Source organism: Musa acuminata, unplaced genomic scaffold, assembly GCF_036884655.1.
Source record: "Musa acuminata AAA Group cultivar baxijiao unplaced genomic scaffold, Cavendish_Baxijiao_AAA HiC_scaffold_1141, whole genome shotgun sequence".
Lineage (NCBI taxonomy): Eukaryota > Viridiplantae > Streptophyta > Magnoliopsida > Zingiberales > Musaceae > Musa > Musa acuminata.
The window spans coordinates 85566-103192 of NW_027021353.1; the positions used below are offsets into that span (position 1 = coordinate 85566).

Sequence of the window (17627 nt, forward strand, 5' to 3'; positions counted from 1 at the left end):
AGGCATTGCGATGAGTAGTGATTCATTTATAAGATATCCGCCGGAGTCCCTATCTTATTGGATATCTAATAAGCTCCTGAATTATTGGATCCCATGAACGAGATTCAATCAGAGCCCATGAGAGATTATTGGATAGAGATTCATTAAGCTAAAAGGCTTGGGCAATTAGATGCAGATCCAATACCCACTAGGGGAGGATCCATTAGGGTTTGACAGGGGACCTCTATAAATAGAAGGAATTCAGTGGTTCATAGGCTAGAGCCTTTACTTGCCTCTCTTATTCTCCTCCCCCTCTTCACCTCAGAGCAAGCCTGGAGTTTTGAGGAGCGTCATCGCAGCCTTGCTGTGTGGATCACCGCTAGAGAGGAGGACGCTTAACCTCCTTCACCCTCTCCTAGAGATCTACAAGGAAATAGGGATATACGATCTCCCTAGGTAACACAATCTATTCTATATGCAGTTTGTTTCATGGATTTTTGCGCACCAATCTTCGCACGACGACGAACATCTTTTTGAGAAATTGGAGATTTTGTTTTCTTGTTCTTCCGCTGCGCATATGATGTCGCCCCCAAGATTTCCCAACAGGTGCCACTTGGGAGGGCGAGATCCGCCACCACTATAAGCAAGACTTGATGACTGGGTGGAACAGAAGGAGGAGTCCTACCTCAAGAGCATCATAGGATAGGCAGAACCCATTTGGGATCGGGTTGTAATGGCGTTGCCCAAGTCGAGGGACGCATAGCTCGTACTCAACGGAGATACATTAGTGTGACCAAAGTCACTCCAAAATGGGTGCTGTCATGAATGAATCGCAGTTGTATGCATCCTTCATGGATTCTAGGACCCGAAGGGCTTTGACATCCATCAAGGACATGCCCTTGGAGGACGAGCTTATCTGCTCGGCTCTCGGACTACTTGAGGACGAAGCATTGGCTACAACATATGGCCAACTCGTTGAACCAAAAGAAGATAGAGAAGGAGAAGACACGACTTGAAGAATGGTCACTAGGTTGTGGCAAAGAAAGATGAAGACTCAACACCTCTTACTTGAGGTACAACCCAAAACGACTCTAAGGGAATGGCGCATAAGGCTAAGGGATGGAATGAGCCTCCCTTGCCGACAAACAAGGAGCTTAAAAGGGGGGAGCACCACCCCTTACCCTCTGTCATCAAGGTGGCCATCCCATTAGAAGAAATTCTTGGAGGTGAGAAACCTTGAAATCTACCATAAATAATGCCTCAAAGAAACCCCCAGAGGTGGAAACCTTGGAATCCTACATAATGGCACCTCGAAGAACCCTTTGGAGGCCGAAAAGTTTGAGCCCCCATCATAGTTAAAGTGGTACTTCAAGTTCGGTGGAGACGATACGGATCCCTATGCCCTCAATGAGACAAAAAAAAGGCCTCAACAAGAACGAGACATGCCATGGCGAGGCCATCGATCTGAATGTGCTTGAGATGTATAAGTCGAGAAAAAGATAATGGAAGATCAAGACCCACTATGGTGGGAAAAGAAGATGCCCACTTTAGTGAGGCTAAATATGCATGAGATGTGTAGATCAAGAAGGAGGTAGTGGAAGGTTAAGTCCTGCCATAACGAGGCCATTAGGCTGAAAGAGATCAAGATGTGTAAATTGGGAAAAAGGTAGTGGAAGATCAAAGCCTACCATGGTGGGAAAAGAAGAAGCCTCCTACGGCGAGGCTGAATGTGCCTAAGATGTGAAGATTGAGAAGGAGGTAGTGGAAGATTAAGTCCCGCCATGGTGAGAGAAGAAGATGCCCGCTATGTGAGGCCATTGGGACAAAAGTTCATGAGATGTGTAAGTAGGAAAAAAGTAGCAGAAGATCAAGGGCGACCACAATGGGAAAAGAAGATGCCTACTACGATAAGGCCGAATATACTTGAGATATGTAGATTAGAAAGGAGGTAGTGGAAGATTAAGTCCCGCCATGACGGGGGAAGAAGACGCCTACTATGACGAGGCCGTTGGGTTAAAATTTTTTGAGATGTGTAAGTCAAGAAAAAGGTCATGAAAGATCAAGGTCCACCATAGTGAGGCCATTGGGCCGAAAGTGCCCAAGATGTGTAGATTAGGAAAAAGGTAGCGGAAGATCAAGACCCGCCACCATAGTGAGGCCATCAGACCGAAAGTGCCCAAGATGTGTAGGTTAGGAAAAAGGTAGCGGAAGATCAAGACCCGCCACCATAATGAGGCCATCAGACCGAAAGTGCCCAAGATGTGTAGGTTAAGAGAAAGGTAGCAGAAGATCAAGGCTCGCCACAATGAGGCCATCGGGCCAAAAGTGCTCGAAATGTGTAGGTCGGGAAAAAGGTAGTAGAAGATCAAGGCTTGACACGGTGAGGTTATTATGCTAAATGTGCTCGAGATGTGCGGTCGGGAAGCAAGTAGCAGAAGATCAAGGCATACCATAATGTAAAAAGAGGAGGCTCACCATGATGAGGCCATGGAGCTAAATGTGCTTGAGACATGCAAGTCGAGAGGAGAAGAGGCCCACTACGATGAGGCCACTAGGCGGAATGTACCTGAGACATGCGAGTCAAGATAACCCGATCCACTTTGATCCCCCTGTAGCGAAGTTATTAAGGAAAATGTGCCCTGGACATGTAAGTCAGGATAACTCGATCCACTACAAGGTACTTGCTACGGCAAGACTCAACCCAAGCCACACGTCAAAAAACATGATGTATCCAAGCAAGAGAAGACCTTGATCGACAAAAGAGCCATATGACGTACCTCGAGCCCCTGTACGAGACTCCCAAGCCACGCCTTCCGGGGGGACGAATGATAGGGAGTAGTATTCCAGCACTAGTCATAGTTTGCCAATTGATAGCTACCATGGACTTGACATGGAGGACACCTTGGCATCCGTCTTATGCAAAAAAAGGGCTAAGATTGCGGGCGACACTGCCTTAGTTGTCCCTCGCCAGCTTTGCATCACACGGGACTACACGAACTGGTGCCACACTATAGGAACTCGGATAGGTCGACCCGTGTCGCAGGGGGTGTACAAGTCGGCCGCCCACACTATCACGTCGCAGAGAGGTATGACCCGTCCACACTAGTTGCAACTCCCTCTCGTTGGCTTTGTAGGTATAAGAACTAAGCCCCGGTGCTTGAGGAGGGGATCGATCGAAGAGCAACCTGCCTGATGCAAGTCCTTTTTCCATCTATTAACTTAAGCATCGGATGAGTCGAGTTGGAAATCCCTCCAACATCGACCTGTGGTGCAGGATCTCGACGACAATCTCAGGACCATCCTCTACAGCCCCGACCTTACTCCTTGTTTGCGAGAGCATCTCAACAGCCTTATCATAATAGAAGATGTGATGACAGATATCTTGGAAGGATCATAAGTGCCACGGGATGTTGCTGAGTCAGAGAACACATCGATGATACTCCTTAGAATGAGTGAAAACTTTGATTCTGGACAAGAATAGCATAGCCTCGAGAGGCTGCTTCATCTTGTAGTCTACTTATCGTGGTTGTGCCCAGCACGTGACTCCCAGCCCTCAGCATATCGAGGAGTTTGCTCTAAGGGTTTGTGTAGCCCCTCCTACTATATAGAGAGAGGTGTTGCAGTAGTGGTTATCCGAGGCACGCATGGTCGGGCGTCATCACCGCCTCCTCCGCGAGAAAACGGTAAGCTCCAGCAGCAGCAGGAGGAGGAGGAGGAGGAGGAGGAAGAGGATAGAGGTTTGATGGTTCATCACTGGAGTGCAAGCGCAGTGCTGCTGGCGCTGATGGCGGTCCTCCTCGTGTTGCCACTGGTTTTGCCTCCTTTGCCTCCACCCCCACAGTTCCTTCTCCTGATACCTGTAGCCATGATGCTTCTGCTTGCGTTCCTTGCTTGCTTTCCCTCCAACAACATGGCATCGTCTCATCACTTCCCCCCACAACATCAGTGAAAATACTTCCTCTCGGCACTCCTGGTATCTATCATCAACTAGGCATGGCGAGCTAGTGTCAGAGAAGGCTTGCAAGATGAAGTGATATGTAATTTTTGCTCTTTCATTCCCAATGATTATGGTTCTACTATTTTTGGTCTTCTTCCTCTTCTCCTTCACCGAAGGGTCGGCCCCCAGGTGTTTGCATCCGTCTCCGAGAACTCCTGTTTCTGCCAGGCCCCACGATGTACACAAGAGGCATTGCCGCAAATGAACACGACAAATTCGTGAGCATGTGCCGGTGGAGTCCAGCAATCGATCGAGAAGCTAAGCGGCCATTTTGGTGCGTACAGCGACGGCAGCTTTGAGCCTCCGATGCAGAGATCGATGCAAGAAAAGCTAGTCGTACCCTATAAGCTGTCACATCCTTAGTCTCGTAATGCACCCGGACACGAGCAGTAGATAGTAGGTGTAAATAGTAGCTAAAACAACTTGCGGATGCGATGAATGACCGACTGTGACGACGTCAAAGGGAAGCATGAGGAGATTCCTAAACATATTGTTCTCATGCGCCTTATGGTGACTTGGGGAATTGACAGCAGTATGTGCATATGGGCCAGTTCAACCCTGGCAAATGTCCCTCTCAGATCACGAATTCTGAAGTAGCACCGCTGCCGCAGCATCAATCTAGTTGTTTTTGTATTACATGTCATCCTGGTGTCAGCTCTATCATTTCTTTGGTAGCCGCATGAACCAGTAGGGCCGCCGCCTGGTACTGCGGGTAGATTGATCGTGGCCTTCAAAACTTGGAACTACTCCAACATCCACGTTGAAGCACACGGATTTTGAATACCGCTATCTAACACGGCTTATAAGACTTAGAAAAGAGTATGTTCACCTGCCTTTTATCAGGTTGCTGCCAGTGATCACGAACCTCGTGCTTGAGTGGAATGCTTCTCTGTATTACTACTTTTATGATGTTGTTATTCTCCATCTTCCAAATTAAGGTCAGTGTCTCGTGGAACCAATAGCCGCCAACAGCAACAACTGCTCCTTGTGACATAGGCTTCTTGCAATAGCTTACTATTTCTCAAATAAGAGTGAAGAATGTTCTAAAGTGTATGTAATCTCGAGCCTGATTGTTAATGAAATCACGGATATATTTATAGCTCAATAATTAAATTCTTCTATTATCGTTACTGTCATCCCAAAATAAACTATTGGAAATTTTAGTTATTTTTAAGATCGAGCTACTTATAAGGGGATGTAAAATATGAACCTTTTTTTGGACTAAAGACCTTGTAAAATAAATGATCTCCACAATCTTTTTATAGCTAAGTCGTAAAGATACACTTGATTTAAATAAGGATAGCTTTTCCACTGTCATCCAATAAAATTAATCCTAATGTTATCACTGATGGATCTGAGAAAAAAACCATTCCATCATTGTTTCACCAACCAGAACTCCATATTCATTGGAGAACACACCATGAACCAAGTCCTGTATGTTGGCCGATACATCAGCTGCCAGCATATGGATGTACTTGTCAAGGTTATTCTTGGTTCCATCTACATGAACACAGAAGACAATTTTCAATGCTCGAGAATGCTTGCTCTGACATGTTGAATTCACGGAAAGAAACTTCAAGCTAACAAGCAGATACATTAGTGGGAAAAACATTCGACTGCTAGCAACAGTATTAAATTGAAGAAAGTTCCATACAATGACTACTACTTTAAGCACTTGCAGTGGGATATGAATAAAGAAAAGAAAAGAGAAATGATAAGGTGAGTTTTCTGAAGCAAATACCTGATACTAATTAATTATGTGCAAATATAAGAAAAAGAGTTATAGTGGGATTGAAACTCATCTTGACGATTAAAAGAGCAAACTACTCTTCTTAGGTTGGGGCCCGTTAACTTTGTTCCCTCCAGGATCCCTCTGCACTACCTGTCTTTTTCCTTCCCAACCCATCTTGTAAAATATCAATAAACTACGGAGGCCATTCCTCTAGAAAGGCAAGAGGTTGTCGCCTGGTGAATAGGTCTACTGTTAGCAAATTCAAAGACCAAGGAGGAGAGTGTGCTACTGAAATAAGGCAATTCAGCGTCGCTAACTCAGAAGATCGTGGTGGAAAGTCCTAGATAGCTCATCTTGAAAGGTGTCATCCTCATTAGTCTTTTTCACTAAAAGATGTTTATCCAAGATATACAATAACAAATTACACAACCCAAAATCTGACTCAATTCTAAACCTAATGTGGTAATCCAGGCTGCAAAACTATATGAATAAGGAAAATCACTAAATGGTAATCCTTTTTAAGTCAAAAAAATGCATTAAAGTAATATACCTTCACTAGTTATAGGTTCATATTTAGGAGGCAAAGCAAGCCAATTCCCCAGGTCATCTTTCATATGACTTCGATCTGATGCAAAGCAACGAAGAAATAGTGGAGCATGAACCACCCGAAAAAGCCTGCACAATGATGGCCCCATATATTTGAGATAGCACTCGAGATGGAAACATTTACTTTAAGAAATATTAAAGCATGGATAAGTAGGTTACGAATAAGTCCTAAATAAGGATAAAATGTGAAACCCATAAAAATAATAATGTAGAATAAAAATGTGTTTATGGAAACCCATCTGGGGTTCATCACCCACCTCTGGCTTAAGCAAGTTGGAGTTAAGCCCAATGAATCACATGTCCTATGCAATCTATACTTTGATTGAGGCATATCTTCTTCCAATTTAGCGTATCTATAGATTTTTAGAAGTTCGTTTAAAATCAATTGGGTTATAAATTTCAATTCTTTAATTCTTGGGAGACTAGGGATTCACTTTTAGTGGGCTTGTTCCTTATGATAGCTTAAAATGACATTATTGAGGTGTCTCAAGCATCCTCTGAAAAATAAGAATGAATTTCTTGTCTGTAGTGATTGTGCCACAATCTAATCCAACTGGTACATGTTATACATGATGACTTCAGATAAAATTACAGTCTATGCTTTTAACTAAGTTTAGATATTGTTTTAATTTACATATGCATATTGTCACACACTGTTTAGTACTTAAGCAATTATCATTGGGTCCAAAAATCTATATTTCTCTACCCTTCAGCTCTTACTTATTTTCATCTTTATTTTAGAACCTTTTCCATCTTCACTTCTGCTTCGGCTGAAACACTAATCCAGCTGTTCAAACTTGGCCAGACCTGCATACCAAGGTCCAACACCATATATACTGCTGAAGGTTTAATGAGGCCAGTGAATCTTCTTTAACATACAAAAAATGTTACCAGGCATCACACATAAGTCTACAGTGCACTGAATATGCAAGGACGAGATAAGCAAACATAAATGAGCATTAGTACATCTGTGATGCAATCTACCTATACAATTTGTATACAGATGCATGTGGGCATGGGCATAAAGTCACAACCATGCATGGTATAAATCTGCTTCCCAGCAGGGGATCAACAAGATAACAGCCATCCTGAAGTTGTTCAGCGTGCTAAAGGAATCACCTGCTATTTACCAAATTAGGAGAGTACATTGGTTGAATGGCTTCAGAAAAGTACACATTAATGGGAGAAGGAAATGGAAGACTAGAATCCAGATCCCACACCAGATCAAACACCTTGCCTCTTCTACTCTGTGGCTTATCAGGAATTAGAAAAGACCAGTCTTTTGAAGAATTTCAGAAATAAATACATAAAACAATCTGAGTAGGAAATACAAAAATATAGTAACAAAACACTTACAGCATTTACCTGTATGCAGATCACATGATAATCCCACAAGACCAGACCATCATTTCTTAAGCTAGCCTTCTGATGCCATAGAGGGACCTTGAGAAGCCATATCAAAGAAGTCCACTTTAGAACTACTTATATCTCCAGTTAAGGTAAAATGGAAATAAGTTAGAGATGAGATGAACAAAGATAGCTAACAATCTAACTGTCAAATGCCGAAGTATGTTACTTCTAAATTTCAAATAATAATTTCCTCGTATATCAGTTTTTGGAGATTAGATGTACAACTAAGAACATATAAACTGCACATTTTATCTTTTTGCAATAACATAAGACAGATGCATCATCTTATGTCCTACATGACTGTAACAACAATGTAATGGTCAACATAGTGGCATCTAGAGACCATGAAATATAAATGGATAATTATAATATTTAAGTAAAATAAATATCACTATACCAACCTGAACAGGTCAAATTCCTAATCCCACCCAAATTTATTTCAATCATTAACCCAACTGAGTAACCTGTAATTGACATCCTAGGTCTTCCATTTCCTGCTCCATGCTAAGTGTTGCTATCACCCTCACTAAATCTATATACATATCATAATGATGTGTTAACATTCCTAAATGGATGGCACCGATATGGTTAACATGGAGACCCATTTGGGATGAAACATGCCTGACACTTGTTTTATGCTGATGTGATAATCAAGTGGCATTGATGTGGCATGTCATAACACAACAAAACATCATGTACCAACTGATATTTATCAGTCCAAACAAAATACACCACTGAACCATATAGCTCAGTATTAATTAGTATTCTTTTTTTGTTCTTTTCAGTGATACCAAATGATACAAACAAATATACCGTCAGAGATGCTGGTAATGTACCGGTCTGACAAGGTTTTGAAAATAATATTGGACTGAGATTTAAAACTTTTCCACATATAGTCCATGCTAGCACCAGATTAACATCTTGTTGCTATTATATAGACTAATACGTCAACAAATTTGAGTAATTCACTCTTGCAGCTAATCTTTTAAAATACCTAGGTTATGCCTTTCCTAATATAATTTTTTTAAATACTAAGGATAATTTTGTCATAATTTTTTAGATGTGATGTAGGTCACAGAAAGTTTGGGATGATAATAAAGAATAACTCAGGTAGGTTAACTGATATGAAATGAATCTTGAGGAGGCTTGATGAAATTAGGCCTAAAATCAGGTAAGTAAAGTGATATCTTTCCATAATTTCACGAATGAAAAATACGGTTTCCTTTGAACTACTAGTTTGTGAAGGATAGTGACACTCATATAACTTTCTTCTGGCAATATCCAACAGCCACATAATTTCATCAAAAACTTTTCTCATGGCTCCTTTAGCAAAAGCTTTCAGCCCTTTATAAAGCTCAAGGGTAAAGCTCAAAATAGTACTCATTTTAGATATATGTTCATTACTTTAAAAGGGTTGCTAGATAAAAGAAATCAAATTAGCATATTCTCATACTAGGGACTTGGGAAAGGATCTCCTACCCAGGGTGTCCTTACCCTCAGACAAATGACTTTTTGTTAGGTCCTCCTTGGCTAATGATCGGCTTGTGGTCGACTGCCATGGAGCGGTATTCTAAGCATCCTCAGATGCTGGATCTAGTGGAGGTGCTTGTGTGAATTAACTCCTTTTTATTTGAAGCACAAAATCAAGGTTTCCACCACAAGCACACTGACGATGGGGAGAGTTTCTTCACCACCTTCTAAAGAATGAGCTAAAGGATCAGAAATTTTCTCTTATGCTGCAAGGTGAGAGATAATTATATCAATACTTCTAAGTGTGCATATCTATTGGACAAGACCATTTTCTTTGCCTAAAAGGATTACATGAGCAGTTGAGGCCATTTGCAAAAAGACTTCTATGAAATGGTGCGAGGACAAGAGAAAGCTTCCTTTAGTAGCTCAGGGTCAGGTCTGTTAAACTTTGAAATATGCATTTAGGAAATCTTTTACCATATTAGGAACTACAGTTTCTGATGTATTCTAGTGATTATGATTTATTACAGACTTGTTCGTTGTCATACAAAGATGAAATAGAACAATCAAAACAAAATCAACTCTAGAAAGATTTTGTCAGACTAGAACTTTATTACTTAAAAACACTGAAATTTTCTAGCACATCATTATGTCATCTAAAATGCCTCCCTAATGTAAAATGGCCAATATTATAGCAAAGCATTTCATCATTCAGTTAGCATAATAAGATTTGAACAATAACAATTTAAAGGTAAACAAGCAAAATCATAGAAGTATACCATTTTCTCCTCGTTGGATATGAAGACAACAAAAAGATCAGCACCCATTGGATCAGCAGCCCCTACCTCACAAAGTTTCTTACAGAGCAGATAGACATTCTCTTCACTATAAAAGAAAAAAAAAAACTAAGAATCTTTAACCTGATAATGTTAACTTAAAAAGTTACAGAAGCAAGCATATGCATTCAACTTAGAAAGCAACACCATAAACAATACTGTTATGTCTAACACCATAATTGAAGTTAAAATTATCAAAGCCAGTGGACTTTCTTTATCTTGAGCTTTCTAGAAAAGATGAAGAAGGGTTCAAGAACAAAATGAAACGAAACAAGACTTTTGCATGGAAAATCATAATTCCAGTCATTTGATTATCGACAATTATCTGTATTCCAGATATTTAACCCACATTCCAGTCATTTGATTATACCAATACTGTATGTTGATTTGTCCTAGTACCACACTGATCCAGTCACTGACCAACATCGGACCAATGTTTTAAGCCTTGATTGAAAGGATTACAGTACAGAAACAAAAAATATTATAAACCACTAGCGGCATCACAAATTGAGTTATACAATACTGTCCCTAGTTCTTCTCTATCTGTCCTCTACTCTTCAAATATCCCTCTCTTTCTCTTTTCCAACAAGAGAGGTCCTTCGCTCAAAGAAAGAAGGCACTTGTAGAAGGCACTAAGTCCTATTAGCACACCATAAATCTCTAGCTTTGTTTTTCAATTTTCTCCCACAAAATTATACTTTGGCACCTTTCATATTCTAATTCATATGAAATACATGTTCATGTGAATCAAGCTTGCAGCATGTACCCAAAATAAATATTCGATAGGTATTTTTATCAAATAATAAATCTTGGAGGCTTATTAGATGATCACTTCCGTCAAAAGAAACCACACATTCAAGCCCATAGGAAATATTTGACTAGTTCTGCTTCAAAGTTTTTTTCATGCAGACCATGTCACTTCTTTAATTTACCAACATTGATTTTTTGCAGGACAAAAGAAATCCCACTCCATTTTGCCCCTCATTCTTCCCACCCAAATGCTAAGAGATCTCAAATAAGCAAAGGCATTTATAAAATCAACTTAAAAAGGGTTCACATTCGTAGATGCATATAGAACCAAATTATTAATGCTACAGCACCACAAATACATATGCATACCAGTTCAACACCAATTGCTACACATTGATTCAAGATCTATGGCCTGACATTTAAACAAAAGTATATGTAAGATGTCGGGCACACAGCATAAACGAACCTAAACTATTTTTAAAAATATTGGTTAGTAGCCTAGTGAATGTTAGTAAAAGTTGTACTGATTAACGAAACCTGACACCAAATTGGTCAGTTTTGAATTGTCTTACAGTTCACAATGTGCATGAATATCCATATTTGGTTAATATTTGAACCTAAGATTGCTTACAGATTATCTGGACTGACTTCTTCTTTTTCCCCCTACGAGGGTTGCTTTCTCCTACATTATTGAACTGCCTAGCTACAACTAATTCTCCTTATATACTCAACTGATCCTTTGGGTTATTTAATGATGTCCCCTTCTCTTGTCCAAACATGACTATGCAAGAAATGACACATTACAGGAATGGAAAAAACTACAGCCAGATCCGTAATTCGACAAGGCTAATTATCACTTGAATAGTTCTGAGCTATTGCTTAGAAGAAATAAACCCAATGTGTAAGCAAAACTGGACAATAATTACTCAAAGAATAGGGGGCTGTGCGTGATAAAAGATTGAGCAAGGAAAAAACACAGAAAAGAAAGACAAAAACTAAGAGATACATAGAGGAGGGAAGGAAGGATACCAGTAGTTAGGGGTGTGGGTGAAGGAAAAGATGTCGAGAGAAGAAGCGCCAGGCACCATCGACGGAGATGGAACAGGGGCGGGTAGGGAGACAGAGGCGGTCTGCGTCGCGCGTTTGCGTCCCTGGATTTCCAAAAGCCCATCGCCATCGGCCATGATCGCCTCGAAGGCTCGCTTTTGACAGAGCCTTAGGGGAGGTAAAGAGAGGATGCGTTCCTTCTATCTTATACCGCCGGTTATATATACAACAATAAAAACCATCTTTGGAAAACCAGGTTTTATATGCCATCCAAAAACGTGATGATAAGATTATGCGATCGAGACCGTATGATCGTCCGATCTCAGTCCACAGCTCGCCGGGCGAGTCGGTTCGGAAATTGAACCGGATTTTGAGACTCCCGTCGATTCGAGTTTTCCGGGTCGACTCAGCTTCATATAAAAGGTCAAAGAAATGAAAGTCCCGGAGTGCGCCTGGTGCCCTAACGCTTAGTTGTCGCCGTCGCCCGAGCCCTTCCACCGCTGCCGCCGCTAGCCGAGCCGCCCCTTCCCGGGTATTATTCTCTCCTCTCCTCCATTCTTGTTCTATGATCTCCTCCCCAATCTCATTCTCTCCTCTACTCTCCTCACTCTCCTCTTTTCTCTTCTCCTCTCCTTAATTATCTTCGTTTAATATACATATCAAGCTGTTATAATTGCCAATCTAACCATGGGTGACTCATTTGCTCTGTAAATACCTGCATCCAGAAATTATACAATTATCTAAGCTCACTATTTTTTTATGATAGATCACCCTTCCCATCTTTTGGTCTCTAATATGTATATTATATCTTGTGGTCAGCATCTCATTGATTATTGTTTTATTGCATTATATAGTTGAAGGACTAGTTTTATATAAAAATTACTTTAAGGAACAACTTGAAGCAATTTTCGTCATTTAATTTGGTTTTAGTTGTACCTATATAATTTATCCTAAAATTGTTCAATTCTCTTACGTAGGGCTTGGGGAGCTTCAGAATCCAGGACAGGCCCAAGTGTGGGCCAAGCTTGATCTGCCGGAGGTAGAAGTGTTGGCAGCCACGCTAGGTGCAACCCTAAGAAGCCAAGGCTTGTTAGAGGGAGGAATTTCTGTGAGGAAAGATGACGCAGAAGGGGAATCTGTTTAAAGGACTGCAGAAGAAGAAATCTATCCCTCCCAGTCGCCATGGCAAAGCTCCTCACACTCGTAAAGGTTGTTCCCCACTTTTTTTCAATTTTGTTTGCTCTCCTTGCTTATAGCTAACTTGGTCTTGACATGATTTAGGTAAGAGGGCAACGAAGCCTTCTAAGGTCACCAAGGAGATGGAAGCTGATCAAGTAAGTTCCCTCCTTTTTCTCCACTTTGGTTATCTTTTGTAGATGTTGTGGTCTCTTCAGTTTCCTTCCCATATTGTAAATGTTTCATGTTGTATTAGCTGTGAATGATGGACTTGATCTCTTTCTGTACCCTGGATTGTGTATTATATCGCTTGTTGTTCCGAATTCTTTATTTTTTGTCTGATCAGTCATATTGTTATTTATTTTAGCATCGGCAAACCTGATTATATCGTCTATATTTTATTTTCATAATTCACACATGCATTTTTCAGATTGTGGATGTCAGTTTGATGCTTTCCTGGAAAATTTTGTGGATAAGAAGCCATATTTCCTTTTTTTAATTTTCTATTTGTCATGAAACATCATGTGTATTGGCATGTGCTTTTTCCTTTTCTAATTTCAATCACCTGATAATCTTACTGGAGGAGGAAATGAAAAGTAGAAATGAAAAAAATTATCTTGCATTTCTGCTTAGATGACTACTCTATTGTTTTCATATTTACTTTAATAATTACCAAGGTGGCAATCAAATGGAAAATCTTTTCAATGTTAGTGGATTAATTTTGGCATCAGTATAAAGGAGCCTCGTCTTCAGCTAGAATTTTTGCACAATTAAATAACTGCTCAGGTTTATATCTATACGTCAGCCAAGGTTTAAAATTTTCGTTTGATACTGGTGTGGGCATCTTGTTGGACCAATATGATGATGGTATACTGGGCTATATGCTGATCATTGATAGTTCTACAATATTTTCTGAAAGTAGTATATGTCCTGTATGTTTGATCTTAAAAAGTTATCACTCCTCAATCTGAACCATTGATAGGTTCTAGAGCCAAAGCATATTGTTAGTTTTGATCAAATCTACTTAGGGATTAGGATGCAGAACAAGCTGTGTCTTGCCTCCATGCAGATCAAAGGATGTGTTGAATCATGATTAAAGTTATGAGGAAGTCACATAGACTTTGATTAGAATCAATAACATCATGGTTTGCTTTGGTCCTTCACAACTTGATCCTTAAAAGGTACATACGGATGATGTTGAGTGAGGGCTTAAGTCTTTAGTTGAATCTACAGTTAAGTTTGATCTACAGTTAAGTTTGAAACAAAGTCAAAGATGAAAATCAAGTTGTTGCCATGCATGAGATAGTATTGCTTGGACCAATGTTTTGGTTAACAAGTTTCACCCATGATCTTTATATTATCTGACTGAGGTTTAGGGTTGTAACAGTTATAGTACATCCCTTGGCTATTTGGGTCCAAGTTAGGCATGGTTTGCATTGTAAAAAACATGCTACATGTAATCGTGTATGACTTCTTTTTCATTCAGGAAAATTGAGGAATGTAGAAACTCCCATTACGAATAGGATTTGAGTCAGGCAGGGTATCCAAATAAAATGGCTATCCGTCAATATGCATCTAGTTTGGAAACATAAGAGGTTATGTATATGAGATGGAAGCCTTTAAAGTTTCCCTTTGAAATTACTCCATTTTTCCAGCAATAGATAGGTATTCTTTTGTTCTCTAGTTTAGTTTCTTGGGAGGTCTTTCTCCTCAAATTAGAGAAACATCATGTTAAAGAGGTTCAATTTTATCAAGAACTATCCCCTTACTGACGCTTGTTGCTTATCATCACTTGCTAATCATAGCCCATAATTTGTCACAAGCTCTCGGCTTGAGATGGGAAGTACCACATTTTTCATGTTTTTGGCTTATTTTGGTCTCTTAATCAATTGTTTGATTTTACTTAATGCTTCATCAACATGGTGATTGTGTTGATGACACAACATAGGACAAACCATTACAGTAGTTGGCTAGCACCCCTAGCGCCACCATAACTCAATAATCTTTCCTCGTCAATTCCATCCAACTCAAACCAGTTAGCCATATGAGTTGAGTCAAGGAAATCTTGATTCGTTTGTGGGGATCGGTCGGCTCCATGTACCCTCACTTCCTGCCTTAGCCTGTCTTGACTCATTCCTTCCAAGTAGCATTTCTATGAATAGCTCTGAGACACATGTTATACTTTCTTTGTTGTCAAACATGGACTCAACTTTGAGTTTGGTTCTGTTAATTATCAATGATTTTGAGGGTTATAAGTCTAAATCATCATGATATAGATTTAGTTCTTAAAAACGTAATGGATTTGCATTGTTAGATTTTTATTTTATGTGTTTGTATCCGCTTAGAATCTTATCTAGTAAGGGTTTTCTCCCTTGTCAATGATAAGCCCCAGCACCCACTCTTTTGACTACTAAAATTTAGAATTTTTTTATAGCCATGGGAAATGAATTTGAATTTTTATGTTCCAGTAGCAGTGGAAAGATTTGCAGTAGGCTTGGTTCAGTTGTTTGAGCAAGTTGCTTGATAGCTGGAATTGAGTGTCCAATTACTCCAAAGTTTCATTTTCTTTTCAAATAAAATCTCAGTGTTACTAACTGCTATCATCTCTGTCTTTGGGCCAATTGACATCAACTTCTAATCACCACTGCTTTCTCCATTAGTCAGCTCTCTTCTCTAAAATTTTACATGGGGTAGATTGCACTATGACTAAAATTTAGTGCTTTGATTGTACTATGAGGGAAAAAATTTATGGTTTCTCTAGCCACAGATTTTGTGGTTGGCAGATGTGATGGTGATGATCAAATTTCATCTTTCTCAGAAAATGTCTCACTACAAATCCTGCGACATGTATGTTTAGGAAAGAGGGAGCGGAAAGGGTGTTGTGGGCCCCACTTATAGGCTTCCTAAACCAAGAACTCTTAGGAATTGAACAAAAAAGTGTAGCTGCACTCAGATTTTAATTGCTATCACCCTAAAAATGTTTGCTATTTTAATGCCTTTACATCATTTTGATGGATATCAAACAACTTTTGCATCCAGGAGTTGAGCAAGTTCATAAACCACTGCAATGAGATCAAGGCTGCATCTCTTGCTAGCAAGGAGGGTGGTCAACTTAGTATCCTGAAGCCTGAAACTGATCCCACAACTTCTTCCAAGACGAAGGACACACAAAAAAATTCAGATGCTTAGGGGAATCGAGGCATACGGGCATGATAGTGATCGTTGCTGCCTGCGTGTTACCTCAAATTGCATCTCACGGATTGCAGTTTTGTAGTTGAAGATTATTATAATGATACAAGAACCAGTTTATGTGAGAAACTTGTGAGATAATGTTGGTTTTTTAGCACATCCAATGGAACAGTGCATTTATTTGTTACATATTTTTCATTTTGCATGGTTTCGACATTTTATGAGACAAATCATCTCCTGCTGATGCTCCCATTGCTCGAGTAATTGATTCAAGAGTTAAAAAGATATAAAATTGTAGTTTTCTTTTGTCAATTGTTATTTTTCTTATTGATATCAGGACACAGCCTAATCAGAAATAAGGTGGGAATTATTGATTAAGTCCTACCATCTTGTCCCCCAATTTTGATTGGTGTTTACAGAGCTTGTCCCTAATCCACCATGTAACTTGGTCACTTTCTCTCTAATCCATGCATTGCGGGTCTAATGTATTTGGTCTCATGATTGCCTACAGATGGACATCAAGAAGCCCGTAATGGCAATCATACAAGTGTGGTCCAAGGTTCAAAAGGGATATCATACAATAAAATTATTGTAACCAGTAGATGATGAAATTATAGGGCACATATTATTATGCACTTACTGGAACATTGGTCAATTATTTCAGGGGTAATATCCAAAAATTGGAATTTGCACCGAATTGGACATAGATGAATTATTTTACGGAATAATTCCTAACTGGACATAGGAATAGGTTACCAAGTAACTTCGGGAAAAATGTTCCTAATTACATTAGTAGTTACGTTTAGATGATAAATAAGGAAAAGGTTCTAATTTATTTTGTATTAGGATTCCTAATTACTTGGGTTGGCCAAGCGGCAGGTCTTCTTCTATAAATACTCCCAACCCTGCTCCCAAATCATCAAGGGGAGCAAAAGAGATCTGCGTGCCATCGACAGCCCGGAGAAGCGAGAAGTGGAAGACGGTGGAAAATGGTCGAGAAGGAGATTGGTATAGAACTCGTGCCGTCGCTTGTCCTTATTATCCATGATGTCTCTTTTTGATTAGTTTGCTGAAACCCAAATCAATCTACTGGCTTGTATCGTTTTGTAATAGATGAGATGTTTCTCTTGGCTTCTTTAATCGTGGTAAAGTAGTTTGACCTAGAATTTTTAATCTGCTGTGTAAGTATTGACAATTACCATTGCTTAAGATTAAACTTGAGCAAGATGTGATGCCCCAGGTTAGGGTTTAATAATGTTAGTGAGATTTGCATATACACAGTTATCAATGTAAGTTATTTTCTTTGGTTTTTTTTTCTCCGGCGGATGCTGAAACTTGTTTGCGTTCAGATACTGTAAGTTAGAGTTTCATTAAACCTCATAAATTCTCGTTTTCTAATTTGTTAACCATTACATTCCTACAATGTATCACTGTC

General features: G+C 39.7%; 2 protein-coding genes across 4 annotated transcripts; one reads left to right on the forward strand and one right to left on the reverse strand.

Annotated features, from left to right (window-relative positions):
• Nucleotides 1-5206: 5206 nt before the first annotated feature.
• Nucleotides 5207-12037, reverse strand: LOC135671558 (protein N-terminal glutamine amidohydrolase-like). 3 transcript variants are annotated; one of them, XM_065179758.1, is made up of 6 exons: nt 11810-12037; nt 9974-10079; nt 7680-7757; nt 7434-7561; nt 6259-6383; nt 5207-5476 (listed from the first exon to the last, which is right to left on the reverse strand). In XM_065179758.1, the coding sequence occupies exons 1-6, from the start codon at nt 11962-11964 to the stop codon at nt 5319-5321; spliced, it is 750 nt and encodes a 249-aa protein (XP_065035830.1). In that variant the 5' UTR covers nt 11965-12037; the 3' UTR covers nt 5207-5318. The 3 variants fall into 3 exon arrangements, with proteins under 3 accessions (XP_065035830.1, XP_065035829.1, XP_065035831.1); XM_065179757.1 differs by having other exon boundaries at nt 7671-7757; XM_065179759.1 differs by lacking the exon at nt 5207-5476 and adding an exon at nt 5506-5941 and having other exon boundaries at nt 7671-7757.
• A 195-nt stretch (nt 12038-12232) lies between these two features.
• On the forward strand, nt 12233-16379 carry LOC135671566 (uncharacterized). The gene is made up of 4 exons (XM_065179769.1): nt 12233-12359; nt 12805-13036; nt 13109-13161; nt 16043-16379. Exons 2-4 carry the CDS (start codon nt 12946-12948, stop codon nt 16190-16192), a joined length of 294 nt encoding a protein of 97 aa, XP_065035841.1. The 5' UTR covers nt 12233-12359; nt 12805-12945; the 3' UTR covers nt 16193-16379.
• The last annotated feature ends 1248 nt before the right edge of the window (nt 16380-17627 follow it).

What these genes read in the sequence shown, in the direction of transcription:
- LOC135671558 (XM_065179757.1), bottom strand. Translation starts at nt 11,964, where the DNA reads ATGGCCGATGGCGATGGGCTTTTGGAAATCCAGGGACGCAAACGCGCG. An exon ending in TATCCAACGAGGAGAAAATG is followed by an intron (nt 7,758 to 9,973) that starts GTATACTTCTAT and finishes TGGCTTCTCAAG; the next exon opens with GTCCCTCTATGGCATCAGAA. An exon ending in TCTGCATACAGGTAAATGCT is followed by an intron (nt 7,562 to 7,670) that starts GTAAGTGTTTTG and finishes GATAAGCCACAG; the next exon opens with AGTAGAAGAGGCAAGGTGTT.
- LOC135671566 (XM_065179769.1), top strand. Translation starts at nt 12,946, where the DNA reads ATGACGCAGAAGGGGAATCTGTTTAAAGGACTGCAGAAGAAGAAATCT. An exon ending in AGCTCCTCACACTCGTAAAG is followed by an intron (nt 13,037 to 13,108) that starts GTTGTTCCCCAC and finishes GACATGATTTAG; the next exon opens with GTAAGAGGGCAACGAAGCCT. An exon ending in AGGAGATGGAAGCTGATCAA is followed by an intron (nt 13,162 to 16,042) that starts GTAAGTTCCCTC and finishes TTTTGCATCCAG; the next exon opens with GAGTTGAGCAAGTTCATAAA.